Source organism: Balaenoptera borealis (assembly GCF_965194805.1).
Source record: "Balaenoptera borealis genome assembly, chromosome: 11".
Classification (NCBI taxonomy): Eukaryota; Metazoa; Chordata; class Mammalia; order Artiodactyla; family Balaenopteridae; genus Balaenoptera; species Balaenoptera borealis.
Window position 1 is genome coordinate 30,671,958 of NC_138868.1, and position 21,341 is coordinate 30,693,298.

Sequence of the window (21,341 nt, forward strand, 5' to 3'; positions counted from 1 at the left end):
ACAATATTCTTCATATTCCGGCCTCCTCATTTCTTTCCAACATTATCTCTCACTACTCCCAGACATGAATTTTACAAAATATTCTCTAACCATACAGAAGTATATGCAATAATCAAACATGCCAAGCTGTCTCATGCCTTCTCTCCCACTTTTCCTTGTTCCACCTCTCTCAAATTTTATTCCCAAACAATTATGAGAATCCTAGTATGTCCACAGCTCTATTCCAAGAGTTAGAAATACAATAGCAGGCCGAAATAGACATGGGTCCTGCTCTCATGTAGTTTTCAGCCTGGAAGCCTGAGTATCTCTAACATACTGTCCTTTCTTTCTAGAATAACCTCTGAAAGATGCCCTAAACATTTGTGTCCCTGGTGCCAAACAATAAATAACACACAGAATATAACCAATAAATATCTGCTGGATAAATAAAAACAAGGAGAATTAGAACTTAAAAAAGGCATAGACATAGGAGAGGATATGTCAGATATAAGGAGAGCAAGTTTGACCAGAATCCAGGATTTATTAAAAGAAGAGGGTGGAAAGGATAAAAAGGGAAAAGAGAGAAACGTAAAAATGAACAACTTTCATGTATGTTCCAGATACTGTTTTAATTTTTGCAGTATGTACCCTCTCTTAATCCTTGTAGTAGCAATGTAAGATAGACAAACTAGGAGCTCATGCAGGAAAGGTAGTGTGAAATCAAACTGCAGCAGTCCTAAAAGGCTAGGGTAAGTAATTTACACCATATTTGCTAGACACTGGACAGCTTTGAAGACTTCCTTTTTTAACGTACAAAAAATAATTTAACTGCCAACAGTACTAGATGGATGGTACAGTGTGAGAATATAGTGGTGACCTGGTGTAGAGCACCCAGGTAAGAGGACATAAAAGCTTGAACTGGCAATAGGAATGGAGAGTGATAACAAATGTATGCACATTTATTTCGTGCTTATTTTATGCAAAATGTGGTGCTAAACATTTTATCTGTATTATTCATTCATTTTATATATAGGCATAAATATACCCACATACACATTTAGTTAATTCAACGTGATTCTCAAAACCACACTCTGAGCCAAGTTACTATTATTATTATAATACTATTTTACAGAAGAGAAAGGGGAGGTTTAGAGAGGGCTAGGTAAGTTGTCTGAGGCACAGCTAACGAATGATGAAACCTGATGTCAAAAACAATTCTCTCTCCTGAACCTATACTACTAATTACTTTGCTTTTTTTATAGAGGTAAAATAGTAACTAGATGTGGTGAGTGGAGAAGTAAGAAAAATTGTTTCAATGATCACAAAGCATGCTATCTAGGTAACTAAGAGGATAACAGACACCATTTACTATGCAATTACGTGCCAATGCTAACTATGCCACACACTTTAAAAACTTGATCTAGTTTAATTCTTACCACGGCCTGTACGTTAGGTAAAATAACTCCACTTGACAACAGATGAACGTGTTGGAGGCATTTACTCTGGAAAACGTGAATGGGTGGTACAATTAGAGACAGAAGCAGAAAGAAGCATTTCTTCTCCCTCCCTTCCACACTGCCTCTCCATGCCCTGCCACCTCCCAGTTAGTGTTAGAAAGGCCAAGGAACAACTTCTTACTCCAGAAAAGAGAAAACTGAAAGTATGTGAAGATACAGGCAGCTTGATAGAAAGAACAAAGAGGTTTAAGAATTTCATATAGGAATAGAATAACTCTTTGTAGTACACTTGAAACAGTGAAGTGAGGGACATGGCTGAACAGAGATTCTGAAGAGAATAAAAAAAAAAAAAAGCATACAAATGTAATAGGCCCAATTATAATAGCAATAATCCATAGAGGGAGCAAGAAGTTTGGTTCCTGAAAATGCTCAAAGAACATTAAGTTTTAATTGTATTTTTAAAAGCTCATCCTAATCAAAAACATTGATACATGTAAAAAAAGGGTAAGATAAATTATTTTCATTATATATCCAAATTATACTATGCAGCCTTTGGAAATTTGTGCCCCGAATACAGTGTACCTGGCATACATTTACCAAAGGCAACAGAGGGGAGCTCCTTTGATGTAACCAGTGAGACAAATGTTAAGAGAGATGAGCTAGTTATTTGGATATGATATAACGGATATTCTGACAAAAAATTACTAGAAAGTAGTCTGCTTTATAATGTCACTGAAATGTTCATAATTGCTAAGGCAAATTATTATTCTACCATTGTGTGCTTAAATCACTCAAGACTATCAGCGACTTCTCTCAGGCTTTACTTATGTTTTCTCTCTAATCTGTGACAGGTAGACATTTGTCACACTGATGCATTTGGAGACCTGAAATAAATTAGAACATATAACTGTGAACATAGAAGGCCACCAACCCCATAGTCAGCTAACATTCTGAACAAACATTTGTCCTACAAAACCCCTTGATTTATTATTGTCTTGTCAAGGTCTGTTGAGTATCCGTCTGCTACACGCTTATTTTATTTGTAACTATTACATGAGCTAATGTAAAAGGAAAAAACTCTCAAAAGAACATAAAAGTTACACCAAAAACAAAACAATCAATGCATTGCAATAAATTTATCTTCTTTCTCATTTTATCAAGAGTATTGGTGTTACTATGATGACTCATTCTGCCTAAATTCTGCAGACATTTCATCTTGTAGCTTAAATTCTATCTTATTCACAAAAGGAATCTTACTTATCATAACAAAACTTATTTTTTCTTTTCTTTGTAAAGTACGTTCTTCGATTATATTAAATAATTGGAGTATTCATCCTTCCTGGTGATGAGTAGCTTTTACTCTTACCTGTAACATGGAATAAATTTCAATCGTTAAGTCCCAGTGTTGTACAATGGACTGCCATTTGATCTGTTTTCAGATACAATGGTTGAATTAACACAAACAGCTAAAAATAATATGGCTTGGGTGGTTTCAATAAGCTTAATTTCACAAAGGTCTCAGGCCCAGACAATGCCAATCTGCCTGCATCTTTTTGAATAAGAAAAATAGTTTTAAATCAACACCATCAAGAAATTCAGATAACATATTCTGGACAAACTTTTCTAGGAACACCACACAGCTACTGAGAATGATAGACAGTTATTTTCTTCTAAGAATTATTAAGTATATAGATTGTTTAAAGTATTTGGAAAAATAATGTGAAAATAATACAATACTGAACTCTTTCATCAATGTGTTCAGCAAATGCTCTTCCCAAAAATTTTTGGTGGGGACCACAAGTCATTTTACTGATGATGGTTTCAACATGGTTCTAAAATTAAATCCTTATCATCATTAAAATAAAACCAATGATGGTAAGATTTACTATTACTTGGCCTCCAAATAACATTAATTTTATACAAGTCAAAGCACAGCTATATATATAAGTATTGGTGTCCAATCCACTGTGCGTATATGTGCCTATGTGTATGCATGCATATAAGGGCAGGTGAGTAGGAACTTCCATATTCCTTAACTTGTTTAAACATGTGATTGAAGATTGGACAAGTTTCAGACTCAGACTCAGGATACACTACACCACCATTAAATCCTTGTGTGGAGTAGATGTTAGAAAGTAAAACTTAAGGAGTGACAAAGAGTTTCATAAGTTAGGAAGAGAAAAAATAATCAGAAAATGTCTTTAAAATAATTCAAAATAATTAGAAGAGGCAAGTTCAATAAAATATCTACATACTTTTAGAACAAACTGCTTTTGTGACTTTCAAGTATTACATGAATTGAAAAACAAGATCTAAATGAGGCAGCAGGGTATAAAAGAAAGAGAATGAAGGTCAAAATATCTGATTTCTGATCCAGAATCTATTATTTAATTGCCTTAAAAGTTGGACAAGTTACTTAACTTCTCTGAACCTCAATTTCCTCATGTGTAAATGGAGATAAATATACAATTTTAGTTCACATCACTTTATTTAGTCCACCACATCCTTATTAGGATATGCAAATAAGACAATATGCATGAAGGAAATTTGAAAATGGTATAGTACTAAATAAATAATATTAGTAAAATGTATTTTAATTAAGAAAATAATTATTCACAAAAGGCCTAAATTCCATAATAATTTATACTAAATACAAAAGTAATTTAGCATACAAAAAATATTTCACAGCTTCTTAGTTTGAAGAAACACTAACAGAACCTTTAGTTGGCAGATCGTCTTTAAAAGAATCCTCTCGATAATGTTAACATTTCTAGAGGGAGAAGTTTCAAAGAGTTTTAAATGCAATAAAAATCACCTATGATATATCTAAAATAAGACAATTTCATAATTACTCTGACTTTGCTATGTCTTAAAACTAAGAAAATATTTTTGAATTGTCTTTTTTAATTCAGCCCAAATTGAAAAAAAATACAGCTTACTAGACGATCTTTTAAATACTTACTCTTTAAAAGCAAATGTTTAAAATGTAAATATTATTATTACTTTTCTTTTTCAGATAGTAATACCTTTAAAGATTTTTATTATTGCCCTTTAAAATTTTATCACATGGGGACTTCCCCGTGGTGCAGTGGTTAAGACTCCATGCTCCCAATGCAGGGGGCCTGGGTTCCATCCCTGGCCAGGGAACTAGGTCCCACATGCATGCCACAACTAAGCATTCACATGCCACAACTAAGGAGCCCACATGCCGGAACTAAGGAGCCAGTGAGCCACAACTAAGGAGTTGGTGAGCCGCAACTAAGGAGCCCACCTGCCGCAACTAAGACCTGGTGCAACCAAATAAATAAATAAATATTTTTTAAAAAAAATTTTATCACACTACTAATCATATGCGTAAACATGGTGCATAAACAACTCCATGTAGGGACAATGAATTGGACAGTGGGGCTAATTTAACTACACTGGTATTCTGACATATTACTAGAAACAAAGCATCCAAAATTTCTCTATTTTTAACTGACCAGGAAAACTTTACACAACTTTCAATGTGGCCAGTTGACTGACAAGAAGTAACAGTCATATTAAAATCAATTATCTAATTACCTTGATAATAAAGTAAAAATTACACATTTATTGTATAAATTCTGTATGGAGAATACAGAATTTTAGAGTATAAGTTTTACATGTAGATACAAAGAATTATAAAATATACTCCTAGTGTCCTAATGGACATTCAGTCTACTTGGAGAGACCAAACATGTATCCCTGAAATGATTAAATAAATTCCAAACATGCCAATTTTTTATTGTGAACTAAAATTGTATACTTATCTCCATTTACACATGAGGAAATTGAGGTTCAGAGAAGTTAAGTCACTTGTCCAACAAAATTCCAGACATGCCAAATGCCAGTGTATAATTACATGTCAATGTTAACAAAGAGTAAACTATGTTTTACAGAAGCAAATACTCTATGCAGTCATGGTCTGAAAAGTCTCCTTCATCAAAGAAGATGGCCTCAAGTCAAACCTCAATTATAACTAGCTAAGTATAACAGAGGAAAGAATGTGTCCCAGGAGGCAGGAAAAATCTGAAACAAAGGCAAAGGAACATTATTCTTGAATCATTAACTGATTTAATTGTATAGCATACAGGATTTGTAAAACGAAATAGACCAGGTTGAATATAAGGTTGTTTAACCTTTCTGAGTCAGCTCTCTTAGTTATAAAATGAAGTCAGAAACACTGATCTTATAGGATTACAATGAGAATGAAATAAATTTGTGTATATAAATTGCTTAGAATACTTTCCGGCACATAGTGAGTGATTAAAAATAATAATAATGATAATGATGATGATGATGATAATAATAATACCTACTACTTCCACTGACAAGAAGCACAAGAACAGATGAGAGCCCACGAAGTATAGGACTTGCACTAGGATAATGACAGGTAGAAAAGGAAGGGTTCATATGAGGAGAAATGACAGAAGGAATGCTACCATGAAGAAGTACTCATAAGAACCAAAGCTTAGTTTAGATACAAATGATAAAGTCGGAAAAAATGTCAAACTTGTCACAAAAGTTTCAAACCTATTTGCATTAAAGAATGATGACAGCACTGACCAAAAAAAAAAAAAAAAGAAAAGAAAACCCTGGTATCATCAGAGGAGACAATCTGTTTTTCTGGGAATCAACATGATCCTCTCAAACTGTGACCCTCTCAAAATCTAAAGCACCAATTTATAAGCGGCGGCATATTTCCTTCATACTGACGACCCCTTCTAATTTATCAATATAGTTTTACATTTAAATCAATGACAATAACAGGTTAAGAATCAATTCAAGATCACTAGCAGGGAATGGGTCATATTACAGATGGACCCTCTTATTATTATTAAAAATAATAACAAAGACTAATTAGATTCTTTCTACATGTGCCAAGCTGAGGGCTACTTTACATAACAACTCTGTGAGGTAGATGCTATTATTTCCATTTCATGTGGAGAAGCACTTGCCTAAGGTTGCATGGTTAATAAATTACAGAGTTATTTGAACTCATGCAGTCTGTCCTTTGAGTCTATGCTCTTAACAAAACCTCCTATAGTTTCCTATAATTTATTTTTGAGTAGCACAAATATCAGATCATGTCACTCCTCCTCTGCTCAAAACTTTCTAATGGTCTTCCATTTCACAAAGCCCTTCAAAATTTGCCCAGCAAACCTCACCTAACTTAACTGACTCCATCTTCTACTCCTCTACTTCTGGATCACTCTATTCCCATCAGGAGAGCCTTGCTACTGTTCCTCAAACAATGCCTGTCATAAAGCATTTGTACTTAACGTCCCACCTGCCTTCCCCATCACAGCACAGATATTCAAGGATGGAGCATTTGTTCTGTCTTCTCTTTCAGGTCTTTGCTTAAATATAATCTTCTTAGTAAGGCTAAAAACTAAAATTTTTTTCACCATCAACACTCATTTCTCCCTATACCCCTCCCTTGCTTTACTTTTTCTCCACAGAACTTATCTAATATAACATAATCAACCTCATATCCTTCTTTTTTATTGTGTTTATTGTCTGTGTCCCATCACTAGAAGATAAGTTCTATGAGAGTAGATACACTTTTGTATCTCTCATACCTGGAACAGTACCTGTCACATAGAGCTGAATAGATATTTGTTGAATGTATACATGAATAAATGAATACAAATACATTGGTAACTAAACAAATTTTGTTTTCAAAAAAATAAAGGAGAAAAGGGAATAGGAATTAATATTTATTGAGCATCTAACATGCGCCAGAAAGTCTACCAGGTGTTTAGCATCCATTAACTCATTAAACACTCATCTAATTCTCCTGTGAGATAGATATTTTTTGCCCTGTTTGCGCAGGAAACAGACTGAGTTTAAGTGGTTTTTCCCAAAACAAACTGCAGTAAGTAATGAAGCCAAGGTGAGACAGTGGCCTTTTTGATTCTGAGGGTCCATGAGCTTCTTGCTTTATCACCCTGCCTCCTGTAAAGTATTTTAGGTAGTAGCTAGGATTTACACATCTAATCTAGCAGGAATCTTTAAAAACATTTCCATGAGTAAGCCTCATCTTATTCAGATGGATGGGTGCAATTCTAGTAACTTTTCAGATAAACAATATTGTGATGATTAGTTTATGTGTCAACTTGTCTAGGCTACAGTACCAAGTTATTTAATCAAACAGTAATCTAGGTGTTGCTGTGAAGATATTTTGTAGATGTAGTTAACATCCAAAATCAGTTGACCTTAAGTAAGTGAAATTACTCTCCATAATGTGGATGGGATCTCATCCAATCTGTTGAAAGCCCTTTAGAGCAAAAACTAAGGTTTCTTGGAAGGAGAAATACTTCTTTAAGACTACAGCAGTGCAGATGAACTGGTCTGCAAGGCAGAAATAGAGACACAGATGTAGAGAACAAACGTATGGACACCAAGGGGGGAAAGCAGCAGGGGGTGGGGGGGGGTGGTGTGATGAATTGGGAGATTGGAATTGACATGTATACACTGATGTGTATAAAATGGATGACTAATAAGAACCTGCTGTATAAAAAAAATAAATTAAATAAAATTCAAAAAAAAAAGAAGAAAAAAGAAAGATTTAAGTCAAAAGTCTTCATGTTTGCATTCTGCTGATAAACTATTGACATTCAGTGAGAAATTTCAATGCAAAAACAGAAATGGTAACTCTTCCTCTAAAATTCATCTGCTTTTGAAATTGTCAGCAAATAATAAAAGTGGACATTTTGCTAATGGTGGCATGGAGTAAAGACCCTCTTCCATATGAAGTAAATTGTAATTGTACTACTTAAAAAAAAAAGACTACAGCAGTGGCAACCATTTTGTAATATATAAAAATATCAAATCATTATGTTGTATATCAGAAATGAATATTGTAAGTCAATGGTTAAAAAAAAAAACACCCGCACAGCTTTAACCCCGGTATGAGACTCCAGCCTGCTTACCTGCCCGACAGACTTCAGACTTGCTAGCCCCCACAAATGTGTGCGCCAACTCTTGAAAATAAACCTCTTAATACATAGGTATATACATTATTGATTCCATTTTTTTCTGGAGAACCCTGACTATTACAAACACTGTCTTCAAGTCTGAAACAATAAGTAAGGCAAAACAGAAAATCCAGATGTAGACTTCCAGCAATGCTATGAGTATAACAGGTAACAAACATTTGTTAAGTTTAGATAAACAAATAGATGGCTTACTTAAAGGGAAAGGAAGAGAGAAAGCCTATAAAATTCTTAAAGAAAATACTCTGTCTGTCAAGAAAAACTTTTTTTTTTATGCTTAATAAAAATTTTATTTCCATTTTTTCTTTGTTCAAAGGTATCCAAACACTGGCAAACTTCTTAAATTGAAAGGAGAGTCGTCTAATTTATTCAGCTCATTCAACCATCAATATTGAATATTTGTATTTTTTCTTACACATATTTCTTGTATTCCAATCGTGACATTCTAGAGCACAGTGAGCACATTTATAACTTATTACTGCATTACTACCTTGGCTATTCCTTGACCAAAATTTACTTCATACAACTGCCAGCCTAATTAACCTACTAAGAAAAACTGTTTTAATAAACTTTAGATAGGTATTAAACAAAGATCTTGTTTAATTTGTATAGGGTTATCCAAATTCACTACAGATAGCTGGAATTAGCATTAATAATTTTATTTGGTTTGAATCTTAGATTTTGGCTTCTTTAAGGTGTTCTTTGTTATGGTATTGGCATAAGGTATAATTCTCCACCCAACTATTTCAACAGAGTCCTAATGCAGTGCTAGAAAACCACATGGGTGCCCTTAAGACCACTGAAAATGAAGTTAACAAATGGGGTTCATTTAGAAAAGGTTCTCCACTCTATGACCTTGGAAAAGTCATTTAATAAAGGTGAGTCTTAATACAGTTGTGTGAAATAAAGAGATAATTTATATGAAAATACTTTGTACACTGTAGATCACTACACAAATATTATTTTTGCTATTAAACATTTGATGGTGACAATAATGGCATGACATCTAATTCTATCTCAAATGTGTTTAGAAATACTGTCTTTCAAAACACCATAGATCCAAAACCAGAAAATTAATTCAGACAGTCAAAATTATTTATTGCTATGAAAAATAATTAGGGAGCTTGAAAGTCTCACTATAACAGATCTACCACCTGTTTACTTTGACTGCATTGGGAATCTCAAAAGCCTATATCATGGTCTCTGTTCTTGGACCTGTGTTCATGAAACCTGTGTTGTGTGCCTCCTGTACCTCCCCCAATTATGACCCCCCCACTTTCAAAAAGTATGGTTGGAGTACTTGAAGCAATAACCAGGAATAATACAAGTATTTCAGAGTTACAAGGTACTTAAATGCCAAATATGAGCATTATTGCAGAGACCATTTAGGTTTCTAAGCAATAAGTATAACATGAAAACTAGTATAAGGATATTTTTAAGCACCAGGACTATATTATGTTAGAATACAAGGGGAACAACTTCTTAAAACAAAACAAAAAACTATAAATTGCTATAACAAAGGGAAGCTAGTCTTCCCTATATATCTGCTTCCACTTTTCAAGTGCTTCTTCTGAGTTAGTTCTATTTATTAAACAACAACCAAAAAAGTCCAATATTTCCAATCCACTCTAAATTAAATCATCTTAAATCATGCTTTCTGGATTTGAGGAGGAAACACTATTAAGCTACACGAAAAGTCAATTTTTCCAATTATTCCCACCTAAAATTAAACTTCTACCCTCAATTCTCTACCTTCAATTCTAGATTTATGTTGCAATAAACATTACTCCAAAATAAGTTGATAACCACTTAAAGCCTGGAAATCTTTTAGTTATGTCAAGTTGTGTGTTACAGAATGTGTTATCATTTGTTGTGAGACAATATTATTTATGTCTTCATAATGCAAAGTATCAAACCTATTTGACACAATCTTAAGAGAAGATACAAGGTAGAGAAAATACGATCTTTGAATGAATACCTGATCCTAAAACAAATACAAATAAGCAAAGAAGGAGGTTGTTTCCTATGTTTGAAGTAAAACATAATACCCCAAATAACCTCAGATGATCCAGTTAATCATTTGAAAAAGGCTTTAAATATATAAACACTGACTATACCAAATGAGATCAGGAACAGGCTAAGGTAAAATAATAAACATTAAAATATTAAACCAGATCAAGAAAATTCTTCTTACTCTCGCTAGAAGGAGAAAATTAAGCAAAAACAACCAGCACTTTCTGTTAATCAGTTAAGATATTTTACTGTCAGAACACAATGCTAAGCTATTTTCTGACTACTAGTTTCCACAACAGGCTTAAAAATAAATCAACTTTGCCTTTCAGGAGTTTGTCTTATTTCAGACATGTAATTGTTGTTACTTCTTAAAATGTTTCTGTGCCAAAAGAACTCTTCTATATCACCACTTGCTTTTTTGTACTTGGAGTTCATAATTAAACACTAGAATACTACCCGCAAAATGTGAAATATACCACAGATTTACGTCCATGTACTATTTTTATAAAAAATATTTTAAGTTGTAAAAAAAGTACTATTGACTAACTGTTCTACTAAAAAAATTTTTTTTTTTACAAAAATGATACAGTCCTTGAAAGGTAAATTTCTTTATGGTAATATAAAGTTTAAATAATTTAGATCTTCTTGCCTCTTTAAACCTCTATTCCAGCTTTCTTCTGCCTTCCAATATTAGTTAATTGTTGAATTTTCAAAAATATCCCACAAAGTACTGAAAACTATAACACAAGGAGAAAGAAAAGCAATGTGAATTACTGTGATATCCAAACCAAAGACATTATAAGAAAAGAAAACAGTCACCAATTTCACCAAATTATATAGAGAATAAATATTTTCTTTAAAATTTCAGATGAAATTTAAAATAAAAGCATTGTCACCAATTTTAAATTCTACAGGCAAGTGTAAAGACATTTGTGCTAGAGTTCAATTCTACAAAACAATTTATAATTTCAGGGGTAACTTTAAAATATAAACCTTAATATGATAATCATATGAAAGAAGCATCACTTGCCTTCTGGTAGATATATAGTAACTCTCTGCTGTCAAGCAAAGTTATTATTAGTAGGTTCAATGTTTTAACTTCATTATACAATATAATGTAAATGCAATCTAGGATAACTCTCATTAGTGCCAGTCTACATCTATTACTTTGGCTGAACAAGTTGTAACTAAAGCAAATGAGCTAAGTATAGCAAATATTGACTTACTCCACCATTAAAAATGTTTTTTTAAAAAATCACTTAATTTTGTTAAAATGTTTTAATTTGTACTAATTCACATTATAATTCTACCTAATGTAAACATTAATTCTGCATCTTCTGTCATGATCATTTATCCAGGTTTTGAAACACATGTAATTCAACAGATAATTATTAAACACTTAATATATAAGCAACACGCTAAGCTCTTTATATAAAAATGTGGCTATATGACTTCAGGCAAGTCACTTTACCTCTCTAGGCCTTAATTTTTTCAATGATAAGTCAAGAAGATTAAAAGAGATGATCTCTTCAAGCTCAAATATTCTGTAATTCTAAAATAAATAGCATCTAAACATATCTGACTATAAATTAAGAGACAATTCCTTTGCATTTTTAAGACAGTTAAGTAAACTTGAAATAACTCTATTATAACTTAATATCATGTCACGTGAGCTGGAAATTTAAACCCAAAGAATAAGTATCAAAATATTGATAAATGAAACAATGAATTTTTTCCTATAATTTCTGAAAATATTAGTTGATCTTTATCATCTAAGAAAATATGAATTATCTTTGTTATTGTTAGTCATGGAAAAAAGGTTCATGTGAGGAATGGATTTTATCTATGTTCTAGGATAAATGAGAAAAGAGGCCATCTATTTTCCTTCTCCAAATAAATGGTTATAGTCACAGACAAGAGAACTATTAAAGGAAATTAGAAACAGGAGGTTTCTCTTTATGAGAAGTAATCTTAAAATTATCAGTAATAAACAGTATTAAATCAACTTTTGAATAATTATTGATCATGGAAAAAAATGAAAGCAGTCAATAAAGTATAATCGACATTTAAGAGCAAATCAATTGCATTAACTCAAAATACAGAGCACTACAGGAGGCTCTAGCAGGAGCCCTGAAAAGAAAAATTATAAATCAATAGTATTGCAAATATATATAAAATCTGTTTCAAAGAACTTTGTAGTAATGGCTTCATAACTAAGTGCTGTTGCAATGAAAACACAGCTGATTGTGATCTATTTGGGAGTCTTTCATTTTACTGAAATTTCCATTACAATGTTATTTGAACAAATCACAAAATACTCTTGTATGGCATCCTAGTGATGTTTTATAAAATGTGAAGTTTACTGTACTGGCTAGCTCATCACCACGGGGAATCATCAAATGGAAATGATTCATTCATGTAAGCTGACTCCTATAATTGTTAACCACTTGTGCACTCCAATTGAAGGAGTACTGATAGAGTCAGGAGGTTTTCAAACTGGTCTCTGTTATTTACTACCACTTGCTCCATGGTTAATTGAGACTATAATAAATTGATCCAGACGTATTTACATTTGCCAAAATAAGAACTCAAGGTATAGATGCAAGGAGTTTATAAACAAAACTAAACAATTTTAGAATTGAATTTAGAACTTGAAGCTTTAGGAAAAAACCTTGGAGTTTATTGATGGTCTCTTTCTGCACAAATAATATTTGATATTGACTTTAGACACGATCCTCTATCTATTATGACATTCTGTAGGCTTTGTTTCTTTCTTTGGGAATAAAAAATGAAGATACACAGGACTGAATGACATTAAACACACAAAAATCTCATTTGGTAGTTCAAGTTATTAGCCACTTTGCAGCAAGGCTTATATCCCGAAATTTCAAAATAGTATTTTAAAGAAAGAAAAGAAACTTGGAATTATGAATCCACACTAAATTATTTAACAATTCTTGTGGGCTTCTGAAGGAAATGAAAATTCAACAATATACTTACTAGCACAGTATTTCAGTTTATAATATCACCCATATGCTATATTTTATTACAAATTCAAATGGATTCTAGGAAATAAAACAACAATAAAATAAGCCATATACCTAAATTACACATTGAGAAGATTATGGTAAATAATATTTCATGAATGTAAACATTAAAAATAAGCTAAGATGAATGGATTACTAAGAAACAAGTTTACGTATTTTTATACTATCTTTTATATGAGCAACCACAGTTTCCTTTAGGAAATAAACATTATTATTTTACACCAAAAGAAGTTACTGATGACTTTTCCCAATACAAAAGAGAAAGTAACAGTAATCTATAATTATATCATTTATGTTGACTTTGGGGAAAATATAATAATCATGCTTCAAATGGCATTCTAAAAGGTATGGCTCAGCCAAGAGTATACGGGCAGCAACAAGACTGAAAGTAGGTAGCTGAATGTAAACTTAGGTGAGTCCTAACATAAGCTTTGCAGTTAATAATACGCGTCACTTTTTAAAAGACATTTCATATTCTTCTGTTTCTTCTGTGCTTCTACTCAACGATTTATTGTAATGAACATTATAAACTAGTAAGTTAACATTTAGGCATGAGTCAATTTTTTAAACATTTGCTTGATATCATTACATCATTAACTTTTAATCCATAGTAAATGAATTCCAGTAAGTGAATAATATCTTACATGATATTTTCATCTCTAAATAAATCCAAACAAAAGATCAAAGTTATTTAATAATTTTCATTGTTAAAAATCACAAAGAATTAAATACCATCCATGCCTTGGTTTAAGACTCTGTCAGAATATTAAAATATCTTTCCAATGATATATTTGAATTTATTTTCAAATAACATATGTGATTCATATGTGGTTTGGTGAATCAAACGCCAGAAATAGTCTGAGTCAACTATGATATGTCCCAGAATGTCTTCCCACTTATAAAGTTAGTTGTATACAATTTTGTGATATGGTATTCATTGTATTCTCAAATGCCACGAAAACTAGTATAACAAAAGACAATGAACAGAATATTAACTCAACCTGGCTATGGGCCTGAATTGCGGAAACCTAAAAAGAGAACATGGCTAAAGATGAAAAATATCCAAGACAGCCATGCTTGCGTGTCTAAATTATATTATAAATACTCAAAAACTCCCATTTTATAAAATCAAAGGTATATTTTTCCATAAACTTGATCACTTACCTGTGTGGCGCAAGTTGAAACCTTACACTTTCTTATACACAAACAATACAGTAAAGCTATTCCCCAAAGTATATGTGTGTGTACACACACACACACATATAATATATATATAAATAAAGTATATAGGTCCACATGTATGAAGTGATGAAACTATCATCTCTAAAGATCTTTCCATATCAGAAGAGATACTTCTTTCTCTATTATTATTTCTCAAATTAGGAAATACTTGCTATTTGGAACACTTCAAATGATAAATAAGAATGAAAAGTAAATTAAATCATAAATTAAATGTATCATAAATAAAAATAAAATTATACTATATATCTAATGCTGCAACTATGAGGTGACCATGTTTTTATTATTTTAATAAGATGGACATCCTTCCATGTTAAAAAAAAAGTTAACATTTATTGTGTGCTTCCTATGTTCCAAGTTCTGTCTGATATATTCTACCTTTTTAATCCTCATAATGATCCTGAGTTATACTTATTACTATCACCTACCTCCCCTACCAGCCCTACCTCATCCTTTCTAAGAGCTGCATGGTATACCGATGTGCAATCTTACCATCTATTTATGCATTTCCTGAATAGTACATTTTAAAACATTCTAAAAATCTCCAGCAACCTAAATGAAAACATATACTCAGAGTTCAGACAGGATTTATTTAGCTAGTCAAAGAGGACCATGGCCAATATGAAAGTTTACAAACTCACCTACTTTTGTTCAGAACAACCTCTGGGTTTGTGGATAAACCTTAGTTACTTTTATATTTCTTAATTTTTATTTCTAAAGCGCTATCATATCTCACAGACTTCATAAGTGTTATATTATGTGCTTCTAAGAAGTTTCCAGAAAAAAATTATTCAAGGTTATATTGTTTAAGCTCATCAAGAACAGCATTGTTTTATATTTTTATGAGGTTTCTTTCCAAGTGTATTAACACTATGTTCATTCTATCTGATTACTGGAGTGAAAATATGTGATTGGTAAAGTGGTTTATTTCCGAAATACATACTTAAAGATTAACCAATATGAGTATGTGTTCACAGGTTCCACCATTCTAGTCTATCCAAGGAATCTGAATCTCCTTGCTTTTGACAAGTGTACTATACACATGGATTAAACTTACTTAACCACAGTATCGTCTTCCTAAAAAAAATTTTAACTCTATCTCACTGTGGTATTGGGTAAAATTAAGCAGTAAAGGCAATTACTAAAGATAAACATGTATATTGCATTTTGAAAAAAATTTTACATAGAATTATTACCCAACTAAATATGATCAAGCTTGGAGAATTTAAAAATTTTGTGACACTGTAACCTATGCGATTTTTATCCATAATATAAGTACTATATATTATTGTATAGACTGAAAATCTAGACAATTATGGTTATTTATAATTAAGTCAAATAAATTTTATAAAACAACATGTTTTCTTCAAGGGGGGAACCAGTAAAACAATTTGTTTTATAAATATAAAATCCAAACTCGCAAAATTACACTTCCAAAAAAAATCAATCAGTAATATAGATTGAAAAGAAAGATTATTAAGATTTTTAGGAAAAGAAATCTTAAGCATGTGAACATTAAGAAATCATGTATTTTTTATTGACTGTAAAATATTTTGTAATTATTGACAGTAATACAGAATTCTGTGAAGTAGGTTTCCTATATTTGCTGTCCCTATAACATTTTCTCTTCAACCCACTTCAATCAGGTTTTCAATTCCAACCACTTTCCTGAAGCATATCCTTACAAAATCACCAATGACCTCTATCTAGGCAAAACTCAGTTCATATTTTACTTGACCACAGCATTGCTCACAATGGATGATTCAGTTCTCAAATTATGTCTTCCCTGGCCATGGTATTAAATACCTTCTATGGCCTAGCTTTTCAATTGTTCTCTAGACTCAAAAACCGAAATGTCATATTTGTCATTTCTACTTGGATTTCTACTATGCACCTAAAATTTAACATGGGCAAAACAGAATTCTTGATTCTACTATATTTTAAAATATATATATGAATACATAAATATCTATGTTAATGTATATATAACATATAAATGTGCATATTTTTATATATTTATTTGACTGTGTATTAATTATGTCTCCCTCAATAGATCATAAACTCCATGAAAACATGGATGTTTCCTGTTAACTGTTATATCCTCAGGGCTACAAACAGTACCTGAAACATAGCTAGAGCTCTATGAATATTTACTAAGTGAATAAATAACATACAGAATTAGAAAAAATGATTCTTCACTTTGCTTTTACCTTGGGCTTTAAAATAATATGTAAAACAGTTTTAAACCTAAAACCATTAGCAGGTAATAATTAATAGATTATTTTGTTTCTAAATGGTTTCAGAACAGAGTTAAGTTGATCCTGAACTATCAATAATAAAAATACTAATGATGATAGCTACTAATTGTTCAATGGCTATTATGTGCTAGTCACTTGAAGATGCTTTATGTATATTTAATCCTAATAACAATTCTCAAAGATAGGTATTATAATCCTCCCAAATGCAAAGAATAAAGACAGATATAGAAACTAAGGCTCAAGATGAAGCAACCTGCCCAAGCTTTTAACAGATGGGGCTGGGATTTGAGCCCAAATCAGTCTGACTCAAAACTCAATACTTTTACAGGGAACTATACTCAATATTTTGTAATAACCTATAAAGGAAAAAGTCTGAAAAAGAATTTATATATATATATATATATACACATTTATATGTATATATATGTGTGTGTATAACTGAATCACTTTGCTGTATGCCTGAAACTAACACAACATTGTAAATCAACTATACTTCAATTTTAAAAAAAGGAAAAAAAACCTCAATGCTTTTAGAAGAAATCTGTATTCTGGCTGCCTTTCTTTTTTAATTCTAGTGTTTATTTATTTTAAATAGAATTCAATTTAATAAAAAAAAAACTGTCAGTCAACTGCTACAACGTCTAACACACTGCAGGACAGTAAACAAATATAGAAAAGATATGATCCCTGATCCTATGGACCTTATCATAAATAATTTCAGATGATTATAGATAGATTTCAAATCAGAAAATATTTTAAGACTATATAAAGTGGTTATTTTATGCTTTTTAAAAATGCAATATTCCCTTTTCTTATAATACCTATTCTAAAATTAAAGACATTAAGTAAAATGTGGATTAAGTAGGTCTAATCATTAAAAGCAAACTTCCAATATATCTCCTTTACCCAGGGACTCCCTAACAAAGCAGTCTGTTTTTCTCTGACACATTTGATGGAAGATGGCTTTCACAGGTTACACAAACTTCTTGGAGTCTACAGGGAAGATCAGATAGACTGTGGGTTTGATTCCTAATCAGTACTTATTATTTACCCTGTCTCTCCCCTGTGACAGTGTATATGGGCATATTTGCAAATTATTAAGTCACACATTACAATAACATAAACTTGAATCAGCTATAATTTTTAAAAGTTTAAGTAAAATATAGCAAAATTTTGGTAGTAATGATAATAAGAGATAATGCTAGTTGAGAATTATAAGCCAAGCACAGTCCTAAGTACTTAAATGTATTATCTTTAAATATTATTAGCAACAAATTACTTACAATTGGTTATGACTCACCAGTGTGTCTCTGCACATAAGTTTGAGACCATGTCTTTATATAACAGGTTAGTTATTCATGCCTGTGGGCATGAATATTTTCTTTATTATTTATCTTGCATTTTGGCCATTTTTTAGCACCACAGGGCAAACAGAAAAGAGGGAAAATAAATTTACATCAATCAATGTTATTACCTCCAGTAGCTATTGTCAGAGTTGATAGGAGGAAAACAAAACCTAGTGAAAATATGAAAGATTTAGTGTGTACGTGTAAATTTCATTTATTCATGCTTTTACTTTCTTTACAAAAATAACTCAGGAAAAACTGGTAACAAATACTCAATAGCAATTTGTCAGAATTCATTTTTCTTACTCAAGTCTTGAAGACCACAAGTGGAAGAAGAAAAGGCCCCAAAATTTAAATAAAGTACAAAGGAACTGGGGAAATTGGTGTTTAAAATACGTTATTCTTTTCATTTGTATCGCTTATAAAAATCATCTTGTTTCCACCTCACTTTTCAACCTCAAACAAGAAACCTTAAGAAATTGAATGCTAATTCTCTAGTAGAGAGGAGACATACAAAGAGAGGATTGCCATAATTTATATTAATATGTCTCTAATAAACACTAGCATCCTTAAATGGCAGAGGTCCCAGCCCTTCTTAATCATTAAATAACAACCTTACTGATTGAGCCAAAGTAGTAAAAAAGAAAATAGAAAGCAGAAAACTAATCATAGTTTCAGATTATGTTTATTTAACAGACTTTATTTTTAGAGCAATTTTAGGTTTACAACAAAATTGGCCGTATTACTTTTAAGTCAGTTTCGCTGAATCTAGGATCATGGAAAGATCAGGGTAACAGCAGTGATATCAGAGAATAAACAAGATATTTAAAAATGTTTCAGATATACAATTATCAAAACACATCCATTTGAAATGAAAGGTGAGAAGAGTCAAGGATTCATTTGTTCACTTATTCACTCAGCAATAAAGACTTAATGTGTATTCTTACAGAGCACTATAGTCTACCATGGTACACAGAGAAGATATCGCAAGCTCCTCATTTCAATAACCGAGTGGGATTATGCTTCCATTAGCTGAAAAATGTAAGATATGAGGTAATGGAATAAGGACTTGATTTGGGACTATTTGAGTTTACAAGAGTTTTTAACATCATTAACAACCAAAGAAACACAAATTGAAACCAATGAGATACCACTACACACACACCAAAAAAAGCTAAAATTAAAAACACTGACAATACCAAAAGTGTTGAGTTTGTGAAGCAATTGGAACACTCATACACTGCTGATAGAAGTGTAAAGAGATTAAACCACTTCGTAATACTGTTTAGCAGTACCTACTAAATGCTAAATATATGCTTGCACTATGATCCAGTGATTCTACTGTTAAATACATACCTCAGAAAAATGACTGCATATGACTATTCAAAGATATGTATAAGAATGACCACATCAGCTTCATTCATAATAGTCAAAACTGGTAACTACGCAAAAGCCCATTAACAGGAGAATGGACAAATAGATTGCTTTATGTTCACGGAATAGAATAGTGTACCATAATTTAAAAAAGAATGAAGTACTAATCCTATCAAAATGTAGATGACAGTTACTAAGATGTTGAATGCAAAAAAACAGCCATAAGTTAGTATATACTTTATGATTTCATTTAAATGAAATTCAAAAACTAGGAAAAGGAGGTAATAAAGTGAGGATAGTGATGATACTCTGGTGCAGGTATGTTCTATATCTTCACCTAGGTAGTAATTATGAGCATATATTAATTTATAAAAATTCATGGAACTGTACACTTAAAATGTCTGTATTTTCATGCATGTATGCTACTCTTCACTTAATAAAAAATGTTATTGGAAAAAGAATATATAATCAGAAAATTAACAAGGGATAAATGTAATAATAATATATATCTAAGCCATCCAAACAGAAAAAAGGGGAAGATTATAGATTTCAACCCACAATTAACAGTGATTATATTAAATGCAAATGAACTAAATGTTCCAATTAAAATATTTCTAGATTGGTTTTTAAATACACATATACATGTGAGCACATGTGCACACACACAAAGCTAAATCAGTACAAAAAGGTTTTCTTTTATCATACACCGGGTAAAAATAAATTGCAGAGGAGATTAACCAAGATGGCGGACTAGAAGGACATGCTCTCACTCCCTCTTGCGAGAGCACCAGAATCACAACTGGCTGCTGGACAATCATTGACAGGAAGACACTGGACTTCACCAAGGAGGATACCCCACGACCAAGGACAGAGGAGAAGCCACAGTGAGACAGTAGGAGGGGCGCAATCAGAGTAAAATCAAATCCCATAACTGCTGGGTGGGTGACTCACAGACTGGCGAACACTTATACCACAGAAGTCCACTCACTGGAGTGAAGGTTCTGAGCCCCACGTCAGGCTTCCCAACCTGGGGGTCCAGCAATGGGAGGAGGAATTCATAGAGAATCAGACTTTGAAGCCTAGTGGGAATTGATTGCAGGACTTCGACAGGACTGGGGGAAACAGAGACCACACTCTTGGAGGGCACACATGGAATAGTGTGCGCATTGGGACCCGGGGGAAGGAGCAGTGACCCTGGGAGAGACTGAACCAGACCTACCTGCTAGTGTTGGAGGGTCTCCTGCAGAGGCGGGGGCTGGCTCTGCTTCACCGTGGGGACAAGGACACTGGCAGCAGAGGTTCTGGGAAGTACTCCTTGGCGTGAGCCCTCCCAGAGTCTGCCATTAGCCCCACCAAAGAACCCAGGTAGGCTCCAGTGTTGGGTTGCCTCAGGAAAAACAACCAACAGGGAGGGAAGCCAGCCCCACCCATCAACAGTCAAGTGGATTAAAGTTTTACGGAGCTCTGACCGCCACAGCAACAGTCAGCTCTACCCACCACCAGAGCATCCGATCAAGTCTCTTAGATAGATAGCCTCAACCACCAGAGGGCAGACAGGAGAAGCAAGAAAAACTACAATCCTGCATCCTGTGGAACAAAAACCACATTT

The 21,341-nt window shown here is 32.6% G+C and overlaps 1 protein-coding gene across 5 annotated transcripts in view; it reads right to left on the minus strand.

Moving 5' to 3' along the window:
• METTL15 (methyltransferase 15, mitochondrial 12S rRNA N4-cytidine) overlaps window positions 1-21,341 on the minus strand; it is a 198,614-nt gene that overhangs the window by 115,286 nt on the left and 61,987 nt on the right. For 4 of the 5 annotated variants that reach the window (XM_082343816.1, XM_082343815.1, XM_082343814.1 and 1 more), the window contains one exon: window positions 1,416-1,481. The exons of the other annotated variant lie outside the window; for it this stretch is intronic. In XM_082343816.1, the coding sequence (XP_082199942.1) occupies window positions 1,416-1,481 (66 nt within the window). The remainder of the gene's footprint in view (window positions 1-1,415; window positions 1,482-21,341) is intronic. 5 annotated transcript variants of the gene reach the window in all.